Source organism: Mus caroli, unplaced genomic scaffold (assembly GCF_978045245.1).
Source record: "Mus caroli unplaced genomic scaffold, Mus_caroli_1 scaffold_5, whole genome shotgun sequence".
In the NCBI taxonomy this organism is placed as follows: domain Eukaryota; kingdom Metazoa; phylum Chordata; class Mammalia; order Rodentia; family Muridae; genus Mus; species Mus caroli.
Window position 1 is genome coordinate 27426846 of NW_028227260.1, and position 18173 is coordinate 27445018.

Sequence of the window (18173 nt, forward strand, 5' to 3'; positions counted from 1 at the left end):
TTGTGAATATAAGTAGGCTCCGGACAATTAATTAGGTCTTTGGAAAACAGGTACCCGAGTATCACACCAAAGAGGAAATGGTTTCCCTGAAATTTTCTTAGGAATCTTCTAGGTGTCTAGTCTCCTTCCACATTAAATGCATGGTATTCATCTGTACAGCTTCTTCTCCCTTGCAGAGGCCAAGTCTTAATTATGCTGCACAGGGCAGAGGCTGTCTTCTAAACACCATTCTCCGTAATGAGTCCAAAGCTAAGCTCCAAATCAGCCACCTCCATGGCAAGTGTTTAAAAGCTGCTCCTTTTAAACACTATCTCTGACTCCAAGCTGAGCTACAGTTCCAAATCTCTCGGCTTCCACAGAAGCTCTTCTGATGAGCACAGGGAAAAACAATGCTAATACGTTAAGGTATAACAGGTTGGGGCTGTGACTACAGCTTGGTGGTGAAATGCCTGTCTCTAAAGCATGAGACCCTAGGTTCACTCTTTAATACAGAGAGAGAGAGAGAGACAGAGACAGAGATAGACAGACAAAGAGACAGACAGAGAAACAGACAGAGAAACAAACAGAGAAACAGAGTCACAGAAAGATAGAGTCACAGAAAGACAGAGAGAGGCAGAGTGGAGGCAAAGAAGGAAGGGATGAAGGAAAGGAAAGGAAAGGAAAGGAAAGGAAAGGAAAGGAAAGGAAAGGAAAGGAAAGGAAAGGAAAGGAAAGGAAAGGAAAGGAAAGGAAAGGAAAGGAAAGGAAAGGAAAGGAAAGGAAAGGAAGAAAGAAAGAGAGAGGGAAAAAGAGGAGAGAGAGGGGGAAGAGAGAGAGGAAGAGAAAGAAAGGAAGAAAGACAGGCAACAGGTTCAACACAAATCCATCTCACCGTCTCAGAGCAGTTATAGATACATGAGGCTTACCGAAGGAAGGCATGCTATTCAAAATTTAATACTTATATTACGGCTTCAAAAACAATCAATTCAGAGAGTACAATAAAATATAGGTGGGATCTAGAAAAGAGAGTTCCACCAGATTACAGAATTATCCTAATGCCATGTGGCCCAAAGGTCAACGGGGTCTCAGTCTTGCAATGCCATCCATGATCACATGTCAGGCTGTTCTACTTCTAATCCTCACCCACCCCCACACGTGCCTCACCTACCTTGACTCACACCTGGCCTATCGTCCTCTCTCCACTCAGCAGTGCACCTCTGCTCCCTGTGGCACAGCTGAAATTTCATCTCCTCTCATTCAAAAGCCTCCTCAGACTGAGTCAGCAGATCCTCAGGGCCAGATAATCACACTCACATCACAGCTTGTCTGCTTCCCCTGTGCTCAGGAAAATGAGCAGCTTTCAGAGTTGCAGAGCCGGGCAGGGGGATGTACCATACATAGGCTTCCAGAAGCAGAGGATGTTGGTAAGCCTCCTGCTACTTTTCCTACACAGGGCGGATGAGTCTGTAGCCATCCAAACTTCACAGCTCACACATGTAGGGCTTGAGCTGCCCCCACTCTTGGTGCACATCTGGATAGCCCCTCACATTAAAGAGTGAGTCCTCACAATGCAAGGAAACTGTCAGATCATAAACCAAAGCTGGGAAACTCTTAGCTGCCATTCCCCTTTCCATCCATGACATGAATTCCATCAAGATATCCCAAGAGAAAGAGCGGGTTCTACATGGCCAGTTTCCCTAAGAAGCCCCAAGCCCATTGTGAAACCTTCTAAATAGAGCAACCAGCTGACCAAGGTAACAAACACAATCCCATATGTCCCAGCAACTGGGGAGGTTGGGGGGCGGGGCGCATCACCTGAGCCCATGTATTGGTGGCCAAACTATACAAAATCAAGTGATGGATGGATGGATGGAAACCAGGGCAACAAAAAACAAGCTGAAAATGACATCCATCTGTGGCAATAGGCTTCAGCGATCAGGAAAGGGTGTAAAAACTTTCTACCATGTGATGATAAGAGCACCTTTAGCCTAGCTAACACACCCAAGAGAGACAGAGAGCTCAGAAGCTGCTATATGGTTCCAGGCTGCTTACATTCACAGGAGTTCCTGATGACGTCTTTGGCTCCTAGCCCTGAGAGAGATCTTAGCCTTCCTCCAACATCACAAGGGTAGAGGAAAATACACCTGGATCTTCCGTGTTCCAGGAACAACATTAAACACACCAGAGCCCTGTTTCCCCAACTTTTAACTCCTGGACAGCTGGAGAATGCAGCAGAAATGTAGGCTGTTCATAGTTGTTAATCAAACAGGGGCAGCAAAGACTTGGAGCTGAGAGGTTGAGAATATCCTTTGTACGGCTTCAAGAAAAAAGCAGTCAGCTCTGAAGGGCTGGCTATTTCCAGATGCAGAGGGCCCAGGTCTCCAGCTTACAAGCGAGACTTCACCTTGAGCTTACAAAAACAGGTCCCAGCCAGTGTCTGTTCTTTTATCTAGTGTTCTTGTATCAATTATGGTCAGTAACTTAAGAACTAGGGTTTTCCTGCCTAGAGAAGGGATGGGATCATATACAGAAAGTATTATTACCAATCAAGAAGGAGGGTCCGAGGTTTTTTATAAAAATACTTTAAGTATTGGGGAGTGGAATGAGATGGCATGCATGCTTGTCATGGTGTATGTTTGGAGGCCAGAGAACAACTCTGTAGAATCAGTTCTTCCTTTCCACCTTGGTGTGAGTTCTGGATATTGAACTCAGGCTGTGAAGCTTGTTCAGCAAGTGCCTTTACCCACTGAGACATCTCAAAGGCTTTTGTTTGTGTTTTAAGATGCCTGCCTGTGATAGGAAGACTGTAGCAGTACCACAAGTTTCTCAAGGAGAAATCCCTGTTCTGAGGCTTATATCAGAAGACAGGAAGACTAACTCCAGCTTTAACGATCATAGGCTGGTGTCACCAGGAGCACCTTTGGCTTATCCCTCAAGAACCCCTTATCCATCATCGTGGTATTCATTTGAAGTAGACAAGAAATCACCTACTACCATCTGATTAACAGGGCTACTCTTCTGTTATACAGTCCAAAACTCATTCTGGCCTTCAAGTGTGGAATTCTGTATGCTAGACCTAATTCTTCTAACGTTAGGGTCAGCAAATTATGGTTCTACTCTTGCTTTAGGTGGTATAATAAGATATCTACCATGAATCCCCAATATTAGCTTTTTCTTATACAAGTCAGCATTAAGAGTAATGGCACTGGACCACTGTTACCACCAGTGACCCCTGCAACTCTTGCATCTGTTCCTCCTGTTTATATAACTAAACTTTACTGGAACATAGCCATATTTATTTCTTTACATGTTTCTAGGCGCCTTTCTCACCATCAAAAAAGTTGTTCAAGGTCAGAAATTGTATTGATCTATGTCATGAGGCTCTAAGGTCTCAAGTGTTGATATTTAGCCCTTTGTTCTATTTTTTTAAAAAAAGTCACCCCAAACCAAAATATACCCTAAGTTTCTACTTTAAAATAATTCATGGCTAACAAGCACTAACACAGCCTCTCCCAACTTCTCAAATATCTCTATAGTACCAAAAAAGATCCAATTCCCCCAAACAGTAAAAACTGATAGCCAAACAGAGTGATACCCAGAATCTACAAAAAAAAAAAAAAAAAAAAAAATCTTCATCAGCAATATGGGTGATGCTAAAGAGGGGTAGGGGAGGATTCTGTGGCCAAGTCATGCAGAAACCTGGCTTGAAGAAAGTAGGGAGATGCTACTAAATCAGTCTTCTCTGATCAGCCTCATGGCTGGCAAACCGAAAGTTCATTTAGTGATCAGCAAATCGGAAAGCTGTGCCTCCCCAGCATGTCTACTGCTTGCAGGTAATAATCAGTGATGTCTGGAAGCTGCCAGCTCCATCTGTTTAGAAGCTCCAATCAATTCTCCAAGATCAAACCCATAGAACACGATGTGATTGGTGCTAGCCAACTGAATACTGAGAAGGCAACATGTCACAAAGAAAAACCTGGGAGTTACACCTGTGGGAGCCTATGAATTTTTACACACATTTGTGTGTGTGTGTGTGTGTGTGTGTGTGTGTGTGTGTGCAGAGCATCTGAGAGATTAAGGGTAGATCATCTGAATAGTTACTAGACAGTGAGAAGCATGCCAAAGCTGTGTTCATCAACCTGCCAGCAAAGAATGGAGCTGTGAAGTGGTCCTAACCAATCCCATAGAGAATATAAAACTATTTAAAGGCAGTATACACAATCTGGCTTTGACGAATAACAGATCCTCCTTTGAATATGCATAGACATACAAAAGAGCCAGCGCGGTTCCTATAAAAAATGTCTGGAAGCACAGGGGGAAATGCATATCATTCTGAAGACTTGGAGAAGCATAAACATCCGAATTTAGTGTACGAACCAGAAAGGATTTTTAAAACCTGAGTGCATCATGAATAGTACGCAAGGAAACCTGGACTCTAGGAAGCAGGGATTTTGAAAAGGCACAGTGGGAAGGAAAAACAACAAGCTGTGGCAAAAAGAGAAGTCTGCAAAAAGCAGGGAAGAATGACAAGGAGTTAAGTATCATAGCAGGGGTGACAGAGTAAAATCCAATTCATAGGAAAGAAGCCAGATCTGACTCTCTTGCAAGCACATAAATGAAGAGGTTACATCAGCAGTCCTGCAAAGGTTGCAATTAGGAACTCTGTCACTATAATATACCAAATGAGGAGGTCACAGAGAAAAAGCACATCTTCTACCCAGAAAGCATTGGCTACACTCAACAGCCACCTATGTGCTGCGGATGGAATGCAATTCATCAGGAGCATGCTAGCTTTGCATGTCCAAAAGCCCTGGGTTCTAGCCCTAGCAGTATAATAGATGATTGACAGATAGATAGATAGGTAAGATAGATAAAATCCTGTTGTTTAAGTGGACTCAAGAACAAAAGAATTTCTTTATCATATTATAACATCTAACCTAAGCCAATACTATCCAACGTTGAGTCGATTAATGTCAAATCTAAAAATCTCCAAGTAAATGGAACATCAGAAATATTTCCACTAAAATCAGAAGCAAGATAAGGAGCCATGCCAGTATTAGTATTATTTAAAACGATGCCAGAAACCGTAGCAAATACAACTGAGCTTGAGCCAAAAGAAAAAAAAAACATTCTCTCTTTAAAAGGAGTTACATTTACCATTTAGAAATTGATATTTCCACAATGATCCAAGGGTTAAGATCTGAAGAATTATTACATAAATAAGAATTAAGTATAATGCCCCAATAGAAAACAAACTAGAAATCTTTTCCCACGTATCATGAGTATTAACAGAAGTTATAATAAAAGTACATAAACTACAAACTGTTTTAAAATGACCTTGTTGAGAAATATGTAGGAAACACACACACACACAAAAAAAAAATGCATGCACGCAGATGCGCATACACACTGCAGAATATAAAAGAAGATTTCAAGAAATTAAGAATGATTCATATTTTATCCTGGCTGAAAAGATTCAACATTGTGATGATATCCATGCAATTGTAGCACTCAAGTAAATGCAGAAAAAAAATCCTGGCAGATTGGGAGGAGAACCTGAGAAGAGCAACTGAGAGTGGCTAAGACAAACAACTGTAGGCAGCAGAGCAGACTGAGAAGGCAAAGAGAAATCTGGTCTACCTATCTGCTGTTACAAGTAAATACCATAAAGCTGGGCTTTAGCCTTTGCCCAGCCATGATACTCCGTGCTACTCTTCCCATCAAGAAACTTCTTATGGGCCTAGAGAGCTAGCTCAGCAGTGAAAAGTGCTGGCTGCTCTTGTTGAAACGCTGGGTTCAATTCCCAGCACCCATATGGTACCTCAAAATTGTCTATAACTATGGTTGCAGGGAATCTGACACCTTCTTCTGGCTTCCATGGACACCGAGCACCCTTGTCGTGCACAGACATACATTAAGGCAAAATTCCTATGCACATAAAATAAAATAATAAAAAGAATGGGGTTAAAAAGATGATGAAGCTGGTTTAAAACCCAAGAGATGAACAGAATAGTAAAACAGTCCCCTGAGCTAATTCCTAACACGTAGGAGATCATACTTTATTAAAGAGTGATTTGTGGTAAAGGACCTTAAGAGGAAACATTGCTGGGTGTAATGGCATATCCCTCCAATCCTAGCACTGGAAAGATATAATCAGAAAGATCAAGGGAAAGTCCAGTGTCTACTAACACAAGATTCTCTGTGCTAACAAATGAACAATAAATAAAGAAGAGAATAAAAGTATAGCATTGGGTTGTACAACTAATCTTACAATGAGGAAATATCTTTTCAGGCATAAAAATACAGGAAGAAAGCTGGCTGTGGCGATGTATTTGGAAGAATGAAACAGGAGAATTGAGAACTCCAGGCTGTACTGGGATACACAGTCAATTTCAAGCCAGTCTGGGCTATGGGGTAAGACCCTGTCTCATATACTTACATACATACATACATACATATGAAATAGTCATGGTCTGAAAGGAGTAATCAACATGACTAAAAAAAAAAAGCAAAATTGTTGTTTAGCAACAACTTCAAAGGCATGGGGTATGTGGTACATGTTTTAAATCCCAGTAACTAGGATGTTGAGGCAAGCAGATTTCTGTGAGCCCAAGGCCATCAAGAATCAATAGCGGCATAGTGTGGTCCACCTTGCCCAAGGTTGCTGTGTGGTGAGCCACGTAGAAACCCTGCTAATTCTAGCACAACATCTCAGACACAGGGTTTCTGCTGAGGCAGCCTTTCTAGCAGCAGGCTCCAGTAGCAGCACTTAGCAAGTCACATGTCAGCAAAGGTGCGCAAAAATGACATGGTCAGAACCCAGCTGGCACACTAGCAAGCTTTCGTTCTCCCCTGTGAAATAGACCGTCAAACCCCCATGGAGAATCCTGTCCCCTCTTCATCACCAAAAGAAATGTCAGCCCCAGCCCAGCGTGGAACTATGCAGCTTGCTGTACGCATCATAACCCTTTTCAAGCAGTGACCAGGCATATCTCTGCAAAGAACAGGCCATGCTCTGTTTAGCTGGGAAGGTAGCAGACTTACAAAGGACTGGTATAGCAAAGCACCAGTGGAGAAATAAGAAATAAGAGAGAGGGCTTGTTAGTGAGCCTACAGCAGAGCCTATCTGTATACACTGAGGGGTTTGAACTGTGGAATAACATAGTTGTAGTCTTAACACTTATAGGAAGATAGGAAGGATGAAAAAAATCCAAGACTTTATTCTACGTAACAATAAAAAAATATTGATAATGTACTTGCTGAACAAATTTAAATACGGCCAAGCTCACAGAAATCATACAAGATTAAGTTCAACCAACAAAGCATGACGACATGAAGACACATTCTTCAAATGATCATGAGTACTACATACCGAAACTTATGGCAACAAATACGAAGATAAAGAACAGGCAGATGGTTCCCTAACCAACACAAATGACCACAATTAAAGCAAAAAGATTTGACTAGATTTGGTTCCTATAAAAGACATTGAAAATGTAATTTGGGGTCTACCGTAATGAAAAAAGATGAGCTTTATAAGTAATTCACCAAACCTTCAAAGAATACAAGTTCTAAGTGTAACTAAAATATTACAGAGACCAAAGTCAAAGAAGAAACTTTTTCTATATGTTACCCATCTTATATTAAATCTTCAAATCTAATAAAAAACCACATTAATCTTCAATCTCACTTATGAATAGTTAAAACATTCTAAATAAAATACAGATAAACAGATTCAGCTCTGAATCAAAATAATAACATACTGGAATCAGTAGGCTTACTTCAGTAACACAGAAGTGTCTCCAAACCAGAAAGTCTATCAAGAAAATTCACTGTATTGGAAAAATCAACAAGAGCTAGGGGTGCAGCTCAGGAAGAAAACGAAAACGCTTAGAGGAAAACCAAAATTTCAGACACCAGATACCAATAAAATACAGCAACACTCATAAGTAAATGTGAGGAAATACAAAAAAAAAAGGAAAAATTTAGAACCAAATAAACAAGTGTCAACAGCAAATATAAAAGGAACAAAGAAAATATTCCGACTTGAAAATCTTTAGTCAGAGAAGGCTAACAACATTATTTTTCTTTAGCTATCTGAATTCCTACAAAATACAACAAAAATGTAAGTATTGAAAAGATAGAAGAAAAATGAAATTTACCAGAAATAAGAGAATCTGTGTAATAGCTGAACATAAGCTAAATATTTGTAAAAAAAAAAAAATCAATAATCATTTTTTTCTTGACAGCAAGTAGCACTTAGCAATGGAGATGAGGAAGTTATTCAAGTCCCAACAGGAAAAAGCTATTAATTCTTGAGAAATGTATATAAAAAAGCATAGAGTAGATAAGAAGAAAAGAATAGATCTAATTAACACAAAATCAGATGTGAACATACGAAGAAATACAATTTCTTAGCTAAAAAGAACTACATAATTAAAAAGTTCAAGTCAATGTAACGTGAGTCTAATTAGAATCTTAGTAGAACTCGAATGGAATATCGAGTAAAAGGAAGCTTTAAAATGCATAAGTAGGAAAAACTGACAAGAATGTAATAAATGAATTTTAAACTAATGCAATCAAGTGAATATAATCGTGGCACACAAACTGACGAAAGAGAACAGAGAATCAATAACTCGAGACTAGTACATAAAACATTAAATAGCTGACAATGATGGATGTTCAGTTTACAGGAAAAAGCAGGGAGGATATAATGTGCTGTTCTAGTACAACTGGCTATCCATCTTTGATAATGCAACTTTAGAAAGAGCTGGAAATACAGAAGTTATATAAGAATAATATTTGTATAAAAAAGGAAAAATTATGCAAGACATTCACATATACACACACACATAAACTGAAAGGGACAATATACAAGGTTAGTACATAGTAATGGTTATCTCAGAAACTAAATTGTCATTAATGAGGAAATGCCAAGATAAGTTGTATAGTTATGAAATATTTTGCAGCCCTTCTTATATAGGACATGCCAGTAGACTTTGATAGATTTCCATGAAATATTGTTGAATGAAAAAGCAGGTGGTACTAAAGAACTAACTCAAACAATTAATAAAAACTTCTGCAAGCCACATGAGCTTGCCCATGCACATGGAGGAAGATGCAGAAAGATACACATTGGATTCATATGCAGAGGACTGGTGTAAACTAGGAACCAAGTTAAAAAAGGAAATTGCAAAGGACCACTATGAAGAAATCTAGTAATCATATTTACATATATGTATGAGTATAAAATAAGTAAATTAAGTTGAGAAAATAAGTAGTAAAAATATGAGTAAACAATATGATTTCTGCTTAAGAAAGAAAGGAAGAAAGAGAGAGAGAGAGAGAGGCAATAACCAAAATTATCCCTTGAGGGTAGGATGGAAGTGCTGTTTATTTTCTGATGAGAATTGTCGCTTTCATCCTAATGAAATAAAATCAATGCATGTTGCTTTAAAACCATCACACTGAATAACTGAGCTCATTTTGAAAAGGCAAGGGAGGGAAGTTGAGATTAAATTGCCCTTTTCTGTGGGAGCTGTCCACATAAAATGTAAAAAGTCACCCAGAAGAAAGGTACTCACCTAAGGCAAGAGACTAAGTGGCTATTCTGAGAAGCTGTTTGCAGGAGCAAATGGGGTAGTTTTCCCCCTACCTCATACTCTAATGACTTAAGTAAATCAGAAAGCCATTTACTCTACTCTCAACTATCCAAGCATCTGCTAGGCATATTACTTCCTGTTCCCTCCCTCTGGCCATTTCACTATTCACAAATAGCTCCAACATGGGGGTGGGCCTGGGGGAGAGGAAATTAATTCAGCCCATTTACCTTCGAATTAGCAACTCTAATAAAAGGTCTGATGAGGGAGGTGATCACAACTCATGGCTAAAATGAGGGTTCTGGGACTCTTACTAATTTAATTTAAGTAATCCTGCCTTCAGAGAAACATGGTTTGCTTGAGTATACTTTAATGGATTTAATGCTCGCTGATATTTTAAAGAAACTTGGGATTAATAGGGTTACGGATATGGCTGACTAGTAGAACCCTGTGCAGCAGGTATATAGCCCTGTTAAATTCCCAGAATCCCTGTCACTTCATTTTGCACTTGAAAGAAAAGTGGCCATAAAGACACAGGAACAAAGGCCTTCGATAGCACATTCTCAATGAAGAGATAGATAGTGGAGGCTATGGACTGAAGCTATGTGGCCTCCAGCAGCTCCCAAGGGAATTTAAGCAGGACAACAAGCTGCCATGCCACCCTGTTTTAGCTGTGTAATCACGAATATAGGTTCAGTGTGATTTCCCAGAGCTCAACAACAGCTATAACCCACATACAACATGTATAGGATACTTCAGTGGATCCTAACAGGGATTTATGCCTCATCAAAGGCCAAGGGACCACGCAGTACAGGCCACAGGCTTGACACCACACCATCCTTGGTCATCAAATACAAAGAACTGCCTGAAAAGGAAGGCCCATGGAGTAAAATACAACTTTCTCTTACTTGAAGATGACGGTAGCTCCCGGACATGGGGGACAGGCCAGGAGGAAGATCTGCAATGGAAGAATTAAGAATGGTTAGAAAGCCAAACACTCACCACAGCGACTTGGTGCTGCTTTAATAATATTTTTAAAAACAAAAACTTTAAAACAAAAAAATTTTTAAAAAGATAGAAAAGGTAAGATTTATGTGTTGTTGTTGGTTAAAATTTGTATAGTTACAAAGAAAACATAGTTTACCAAAGTACATTTGTATTTGTGTGTGTGTGTCTATGTGTGTGTAAGAGAGAGAGTAGAATTTTCAGTATTTCAATATATGTGTGTGTGTGTGTGTGTGTTGAGGGAGAGAGAGAGAGAGAGAGAGAGAGAGAGAGAGAGAGAAGAATTTTCAGTAGTTCAACTTCAATATGCCATAAGTAGCCAGTCTTTGAAGCTTTAACCCAGGGCAGGTAAAAATAGACTCTGCACGTGGACCATGCACACAGAATTCCATCTGGTTTGCCTCCCATGAGGGTAGGTGGGCTTATCAATACCCAGAGCTGCCAAATTTAGTACATGAAAATACAGGACACCAAGTTAAATTGCAATTCCAGAGAAACAATGAATAACATTTTTGTGTAAGTAGGCTGGAAGTGTTGCATGAAACATATTTCTATTAAAACATTGCTTGATTTTTATGTGAAAATTGGATGTAACTGGGCATTCTGAATTTCCCTACAACTCTAACAAACTGCCACCCTCGACTCTAAACCCCACTTGGATTTTGTTTGTTGCTACACATGTCTATCCAAGTGATTTTTCTAAAGTGCTGTTATCATGACAGGAATAATGGAAGCCAAAAGAATCTTATCATTTGAATAGGTTTATCAGCTCCCTGAACTTAGGGGTGACACAGGCCTGGACTCCAGGCTGCGAAGACCTGCAGTTTGGTCTCCAACTGCCATTAAGGCCAAAACAGCCTTTATAAAATTTGCTAACCATGCGATTCCTAGATTCTCAGATATAGCACCCTGATCTGCAACCCTGAGACCTCCCCTCACCACATGTGCATGCTGAACAACAGTTCCAGATGGCATGAGGTCAGCCATTCCATGCTGTGTGTTTGCTCTTAGACTAAACTACTCTGAGGGCCAGAGGCATTCCATGGGACTGAGGACTAACCAATGCCTAAACCTTATGTTTGCAGGGTTCTTTTATACACACTGATTTCATTGTGTGGTTTAAAAAACATCATCAGTAGTTGTCCCTGAAAACGCTGATAATTTGCATTATGGGCTTGTCGGCTTTGCCAAATACGTGTGCTTTGTTCTTCTAGTCACTTGGAGTCTACACTGAGAATATAGTCTATACTATGTGAAAGACATCTGCTTGGCAGCTAGCATTCCTGCTAAGAGAAAAAGGAAGTATGGAAAAGACAGTGTCTTAAGAACACCAGTTGGAACGCATCAACCCTCTTACCCCATCAGAGAACCCCTCCACGGAAACAGTCAGCTACCAGTGCCCACCCCATGCCTTTTCTCTTGTGAGTCAATTTGATTAAAGTGCAACCTCAATGATAATTTCGGGTCCACAATCCTCTGTTGGTCAATCTCAAATTCAACGGGTTCTAAAACAGAAACCGTGTGTGTACTGGCTGGTTGTGTGTGTCAACTTGACACAGCTGGAGTTATCACAGAGAAAGGAGCTTCAGTTGAGGAAATGAGATCCAACTGTAAGGCATTTTCTCAATTAGTGATCAAGGGGGAAAGGCCCCTTGTGGGTGGGACCATCTCTGGGCTGGTAGTCTTGGTTCTATAAGAGAGCAGGCTGAGCAAACCAGAGGAGGCAAGCCAGTAAAGAACATCCCTCCGTGGCCTCTGCATCAGCTCCTGCTTCCTGACCTGCTTGAGTTCCAGTCCTGACTTACTTGGTGATGAACAGCCGTATGGAAGTGTAAGCTGAATAAACCCTTTCCTCCCCAACTTGCTTCTTGGTCCTGATGTTTGTGCAGGAATAGAAACCCTGACTAAGACAGTGTGTTTGTCCAAATAACTGTGTTATTTGAAAGGAAGTAAATCTCACTTTATTTACTCTGCTTATGGGGAATTTCCATGTATTTCACACAGAAATTAGATATCTTTACATGAGGTGCTGCCCCAGACCCCACTGGGAGTACATGGAAGATATCCATTGTGTTGCTGTTTTAAAACACCCAAAACCAAGCTGATTTTCTGAACTACATTTAACTCTATTCATTTTAAATAAGGATTGTGTACTTGAAATTTTGACTCTGCAAATATTAGTTCCTCCCCACACCCTTGTCTGGCCCTCAGGAGAAGTTCAAGAAAGAATTAAATGAAGCTGGTGTTTTTTTTTACCCCAGACACAGTAGGAAGGTTACTCACCTTAGGCAAAGGACCAATTTGGAGACTGCACAAACCAAGCATCAGACCCACCAAAGCTTATACTTTGAAGCTATAGTACAGAGAGCATGCCATGCCCCAACCACCTCGGAAAGGTCTCCAGTTCATCTGGAGTACCCCCCAGAGAGTCATGCCAGCAGCCTTCCTCGGCTTCTGAAATACCCAGACACTTGCAACATGCCAAACAGAAACTAAAAATGCAAGAGAGCCTCAGAATGAATGAAGTCTTACTTTCCTGTGTGGGCAGCCTAGAGGGGACAAGTACATGGGTGTTTGACTAGTTCTGTCCTTCTGTGCAGCAGATGTTCAGGAACTTACTATCAGGATTAAGCCTCCAGTTTCAATCCACTCCACCATTCAGAGACAGCTAGCTAATCTAGTCATCATTCTACATGAGCTCACCAACAGTTACTTTCACAGGGCCACAATTTTCTGACATTCCCACCTTTCTCACCTTGCCTGTCTATACCTATCACCAAGATGGAGGATTTGGGGGGCGGGGGTGCTGACAAACAACCTTTGAGTCAAATACAGTGAATACATTAGCAACAACAACAACAAGCAAACAGACAACAAAAAAACCACCTCAATATTCAACTCCTTCCATTTCTAGGAAACCCAGTTTCCTTCAGCCACTAGAAAGATTTCTGAAATTGAACCTTTTAGTCGGGCTAAGGTTACAACTCTAATCACCCTTCTTCGATCATGCATTATAAAAATAACATCTTAACCTATTAGCCCAAGCATCCCTAGCCTTGCCTTCTCTGTCCTTGTCTCCTTCACTGGATGGCTCCAGACACCTCCAAATTTTTGACAGCATATGTTTTACACTGCCAGATGGAAAACTAAAGCATTTCTTGAGCTGCAAACAGAAGACACCTAGAAGTACAAACACAAAAGATGAGACATGAGAACAGATGCCAACATATCTCAGCACCGACTCTCTATCCATATACCAAACAGCTCAGCCCCTGAAGCAAAGAGCAAAACTGGGGAGCAAGCAGAATGGTACTACAGAGAACCAACACATCCTAACACAGGTGGGGCCAAGTTATTTAACCCCAATTCACAGATGAAGAGACTGAGGAAAAGCATTTCTAATAAAAACTCAATTCAATGTACTTGCCACCTACGCTCGTCCTGCCCCTATAGGCCTGCCTGGTCACTGTGTTCACACAGAGAACACCCCAATAGTTTTATGCCAGTACTACCATACATTCGTGAGATCTATTTTGATCACCATGAGATATATCAAAACACACCCAACAGGGCAGCCCACCACACAGATCCAGCAATGCCCACACAAGCTCATTTTAGCTCAAACTCATCTCAGCCCGAGGTCTGGTGGTTACATGTGATTCACAAAGCCTTATAAAACTGAGTTCTTTGTGGCTAGTCATTCCAAAAAAAAAAAAAAATGCCCAGATGCTATTAAAAAGAAGTCTTAATTCCCCATGACCCCCGCCACCCCACCCCACCCCACCCCCCACCATACAAGTCCAGCCCAGTAATCAGTACATTTAACTTTTTCCGTTACCTGGTTGCTGTCACAGTTCATGTTCTATCTCTTAGCCACTATAGTTCTAGGTACCACCACCACCACCCCCAGCTCCCCATCCTCTCAACCATTATTTTTCCTACTCCCCATTCATGCCCCCAATTATCTTAGCCCCCACATTTACCAAAGGCCAGTTAAGCACTGAAGGGACATGGTTGAACGCCATCAAGTGGAAATGATGTAAGAGCCACTGAGACTGACATGTAGCCTAGCACACAAGCGTTTAGGTCCTAGACCTCTGGCTCCAGTTTTCCTTGTTTTGCTTTCAATGAAGACACCAGATATCTTAGGATTCCTAAGAACACATGCATGTGAGTTACTTAACATAGGAAGTGGGTAACACTCACACAGGGAAGATCAAATTCCTGGGTTGTGCAAAGTCTTTCCTGGAGCTCTACTCACTCCTCCTGTCCATGCCTTCATGCCCTCATCATCTTTCTGGACTACTGTGACAATCTCTTCCCTATATACCACCACCAGGTACAATGTTACAAGAAGGATTTATCTACAATGCCACTCTGCTGTGCCATTTGAAATCCTTCCAAGGCTGGCCAATGCCTAAAGGAAAGCACAGCAGATAAGAGCATCTGTGCTCCAGCCTCCATCGATCATCTAAATATGCATTTTGCGAACTGTATCCTGAAGATGGCATTAGATTCCCAAGAGCTAGAGTTATAGACAGGTTATTAGCCACCATGTGGGTGCCGGGAATTAAACCAGGTCTTCTGCAAGAGCAGCAGCCAGCTCTTAACTGCAGAGTCATCTCTCCAGCTCCATCTACAGCCTAATCTCTAGCAGCTTCACCATACTCAATTACATGCCCATTCAATAATTTACCCAGTTCCTTTACCAGTCTCCAGTTACAGGAGACTTACTAGGTCCACAGAAATAGAACTAGTCAATCCTCCCAAGCCATGTGGAATTGCTTCTAAGACCCCTTTCAGATCCCCATATGTGGGGATGGTCAACTCCATTATATAATATCCCATAGAATTTACATATCATCTATTTTTGTTTTCCTATATTTTTAACAATCTCTAAATTACTCATAGTACCCAATACAATGTCATATACGTATATATATATATATATATATAATATTGTATATATATATATATATATATATATATATATATAGTTTCTTTTATGGCTTCTATCTCTAACATAATATTTTAAAACCCTTTTACATCTCTGGGATTATAAAATGACAAACCTATTGTTTTCCTAATATTTTTTACAGTTTTAATTTTAATTTTTAAATCTACAATACTAGCCAGTGTGGTAGCTCACAACTGTAATCCCAGGATGAGAGAAACAGAGAAGGATGCATTCCAGGCCAGTCTAGGTTTGTAGTGAAGTTGAAGGCAGTGTCAACGATAGAGTGAAGCTGGAAGCTGGTGATTTGAAAAAGATGTCCTCCATAGTCCTAGAAATTTGAGCCCTTGGTCTCAATTTGATGCCACTGTCTGGGGAGATTTTCGAGGTGTGGCCTTGCTGGAGGAATTATGTCACTGGGCGCAGTCTTTGAGATTTAACAAAAAGCCTCACCTACTGCCAGTTCTCTATCTCTGCTTCTGGTTTATGATTCAAGATGTAAGCCCTCGGTTTCCTTTGACATTAAAGACTCTTAGTCCCCATGGAACCATAAGCCCAAATAAACTCTTTCTTCCATGAACTACCTTGGTCCCAGTGTTTTATCACAGCAATAGAAAAGGAAATAATATAGAAACATTGTCCTAAATCAATCAATTGATCAATCTGCAACACCAAGAAACTGCCTTTGGTAGTCCTACAAACTATTCCAGAATGGTCTCCCAGGAAACCTTTCCATCTTATAACTATTTCTGATTTACTATGCAAATGCAGACTTAATATCATTTCCCCTGGGAAACTCCCATATAACATACCCATGGCTGAAGGCCAAGTCCTCGAACCAGCCCTCCCAGTTTACTTCTTTCTAAGAATTTACCATTTTCATCAATTTAAAAAGCTTACAAAGAAAAAAAAAAGAAAAGAAAAGCTGGGCTTGGTGGTGCACGCCTTTAATCCCAGCACTCGGGAGGCAGAGGCAGGTGGATTTCTGAGTTCGAGGCCAGCCTGGTCTACAGAGTGAGTTCCAGGACAGCCAGGGCTACACAGAGAAACCCTGTCTCGAAAAACAAAAACAAAAACAAAACAAAAAAACCAAAAGCTTACAAAGAAGTTTCTCTCAACAACTGGATACATGGGAATAAGCACAGAGACTTGAAGGACAAGACTGTGACCTGCTTTGAGTGATCTCTGAAAAATTATTAGGATTGTCTGGCCAACTACAGGTGTGTGGAATAAAAAGTGGAAAGGCATGTTTAGCAATGACCATACTCAAACAATAGCCACTCCCAGGCTCCCAAACAGTGTTTTCTGGTACAACTGGCAAATACACCCAGATTAAAAGGCTCGGTTTTTGTTGTTGTTGCTGTTGTTTTTAATTTTCCGGATCACACAAAACAGCCCAGGTTAGTCTCTAACTCATAATCCTCCTGCCTCAGGCTCCTAGATGCTGGGATACTGCTTATGTACAGGTTTTCTGGTCAAGGCAAACTTGGATGGATACGTTGATTCTAACACTCATTAGTCCTGTGGCTTTAGAAGAGAGAGAAGAGGAATTATTTTTTAATCTGTAAAACAGGATTGAAAATAGGACCTATATCTTACAGGGATTCAGAGAGGTTCAAACATGATAAAACAAGCAAATGTATTTGTCACAATACCTAGCAGAGCCCGCCCTAAATACTTATTAGTAGCTATACATCTGATTTCTATGGGAAAAATCCATTCCTAAAGTGAACTATACCAGCAATACCTTATCACTCTACTTCATGCCTCATCTGTGAAATGGAGATTACAATAGTACTATCTCATAGAGTAGGTGTCAAAATTGAATGCTGGATTACTGAGTTCAGTGGATGGCGTAATGTAACTTCAGTGTGACCTATGAAGAGTGTCATCCTCATTGGATATCCCGTTCCCTTGTCCTTGGACTGTGAATTCCACTAAAGTGCAAGGCAAGTTTTCCACCAAGTCTTCTCCAATAACTCCAGACACCCTCCCTCACACCCCTCTACTCCAACAGCCTGGGATTAGATTCATTTAATTTGGGATATTAAATGGCTCTCTATTGTCACACACAGTTGCACATAGTGGCACAGTAAATGAAAGCTCGGATCTGGTTATTAATGCTGCCTTCCAATAATGAGCCACTGAACAAGGCCACAGCACTACAATCAAGGCCATCACCAACGTGGCTTCCTGGTGAGGATGTGCTGTGATTTTTTTACTGAACCTCCATTCCTGCATCTCTAAAGGGAAAGAATTATGACACACAAGTGGCCCACAGTTGCCCTGTCACAGCTTCAACTGCTGTTTTCATGTGAGTACCCAATTCTTCCTGGAGATTGGCATGCAGATGGTATACAGGCGTGTCTAATGTGGCATGCCTAAATCGTGTTACCTTCCTTCCCTGTCTATTCAACTTTTGTAAATAGGAGCAATGGTCTCATCCTTCCATATGGTAGGTTTCCCACTAAGAAAGGTAGAAGAGATGAGAGAAACAAAAACTTGCCAATCGGCCAACACTGCAGCCGTAACTGCTACAGGCAAGAAGCACTGAAAGACACAGTAGCTAGTAAGAAAACTGATACCATTTCTAAAATAGTCATTTACCTTGGGAAAGCCTGACAGAAAGCACCCTA

The 18173-nt window shown here is 40.8% G+C and overlaps 1 protein-coding gene across 3 annotated transcripts in view; it reads right to left on the reverse strand.

The window, feature by feature from the left end:
• The window catches only part of Tmem164 (transmembrane protein 164), a 149083-nt gene that overhangs the window by 72923 nt on the left and 57987 nt on the right, over window positions 1-18173 (reverse strand). For all 3 annotated transcript variants that reach the window (XM_029472998.2, XM_021153532.3, XM_021153531.3), the window contains one exon: window positions 10487-10536. Coding sequence is in view for 2 of the 3 variants with exons in the window: in XM_021153532.3 (XP_021009191.1) it covers window positions 10487-10536 (50 nt within the window). In the remaining variant the exon portion in view is untranslated. The remainder of the gene's footprint in view (window positions 1-10486; window positions 10537-18173) is intronic.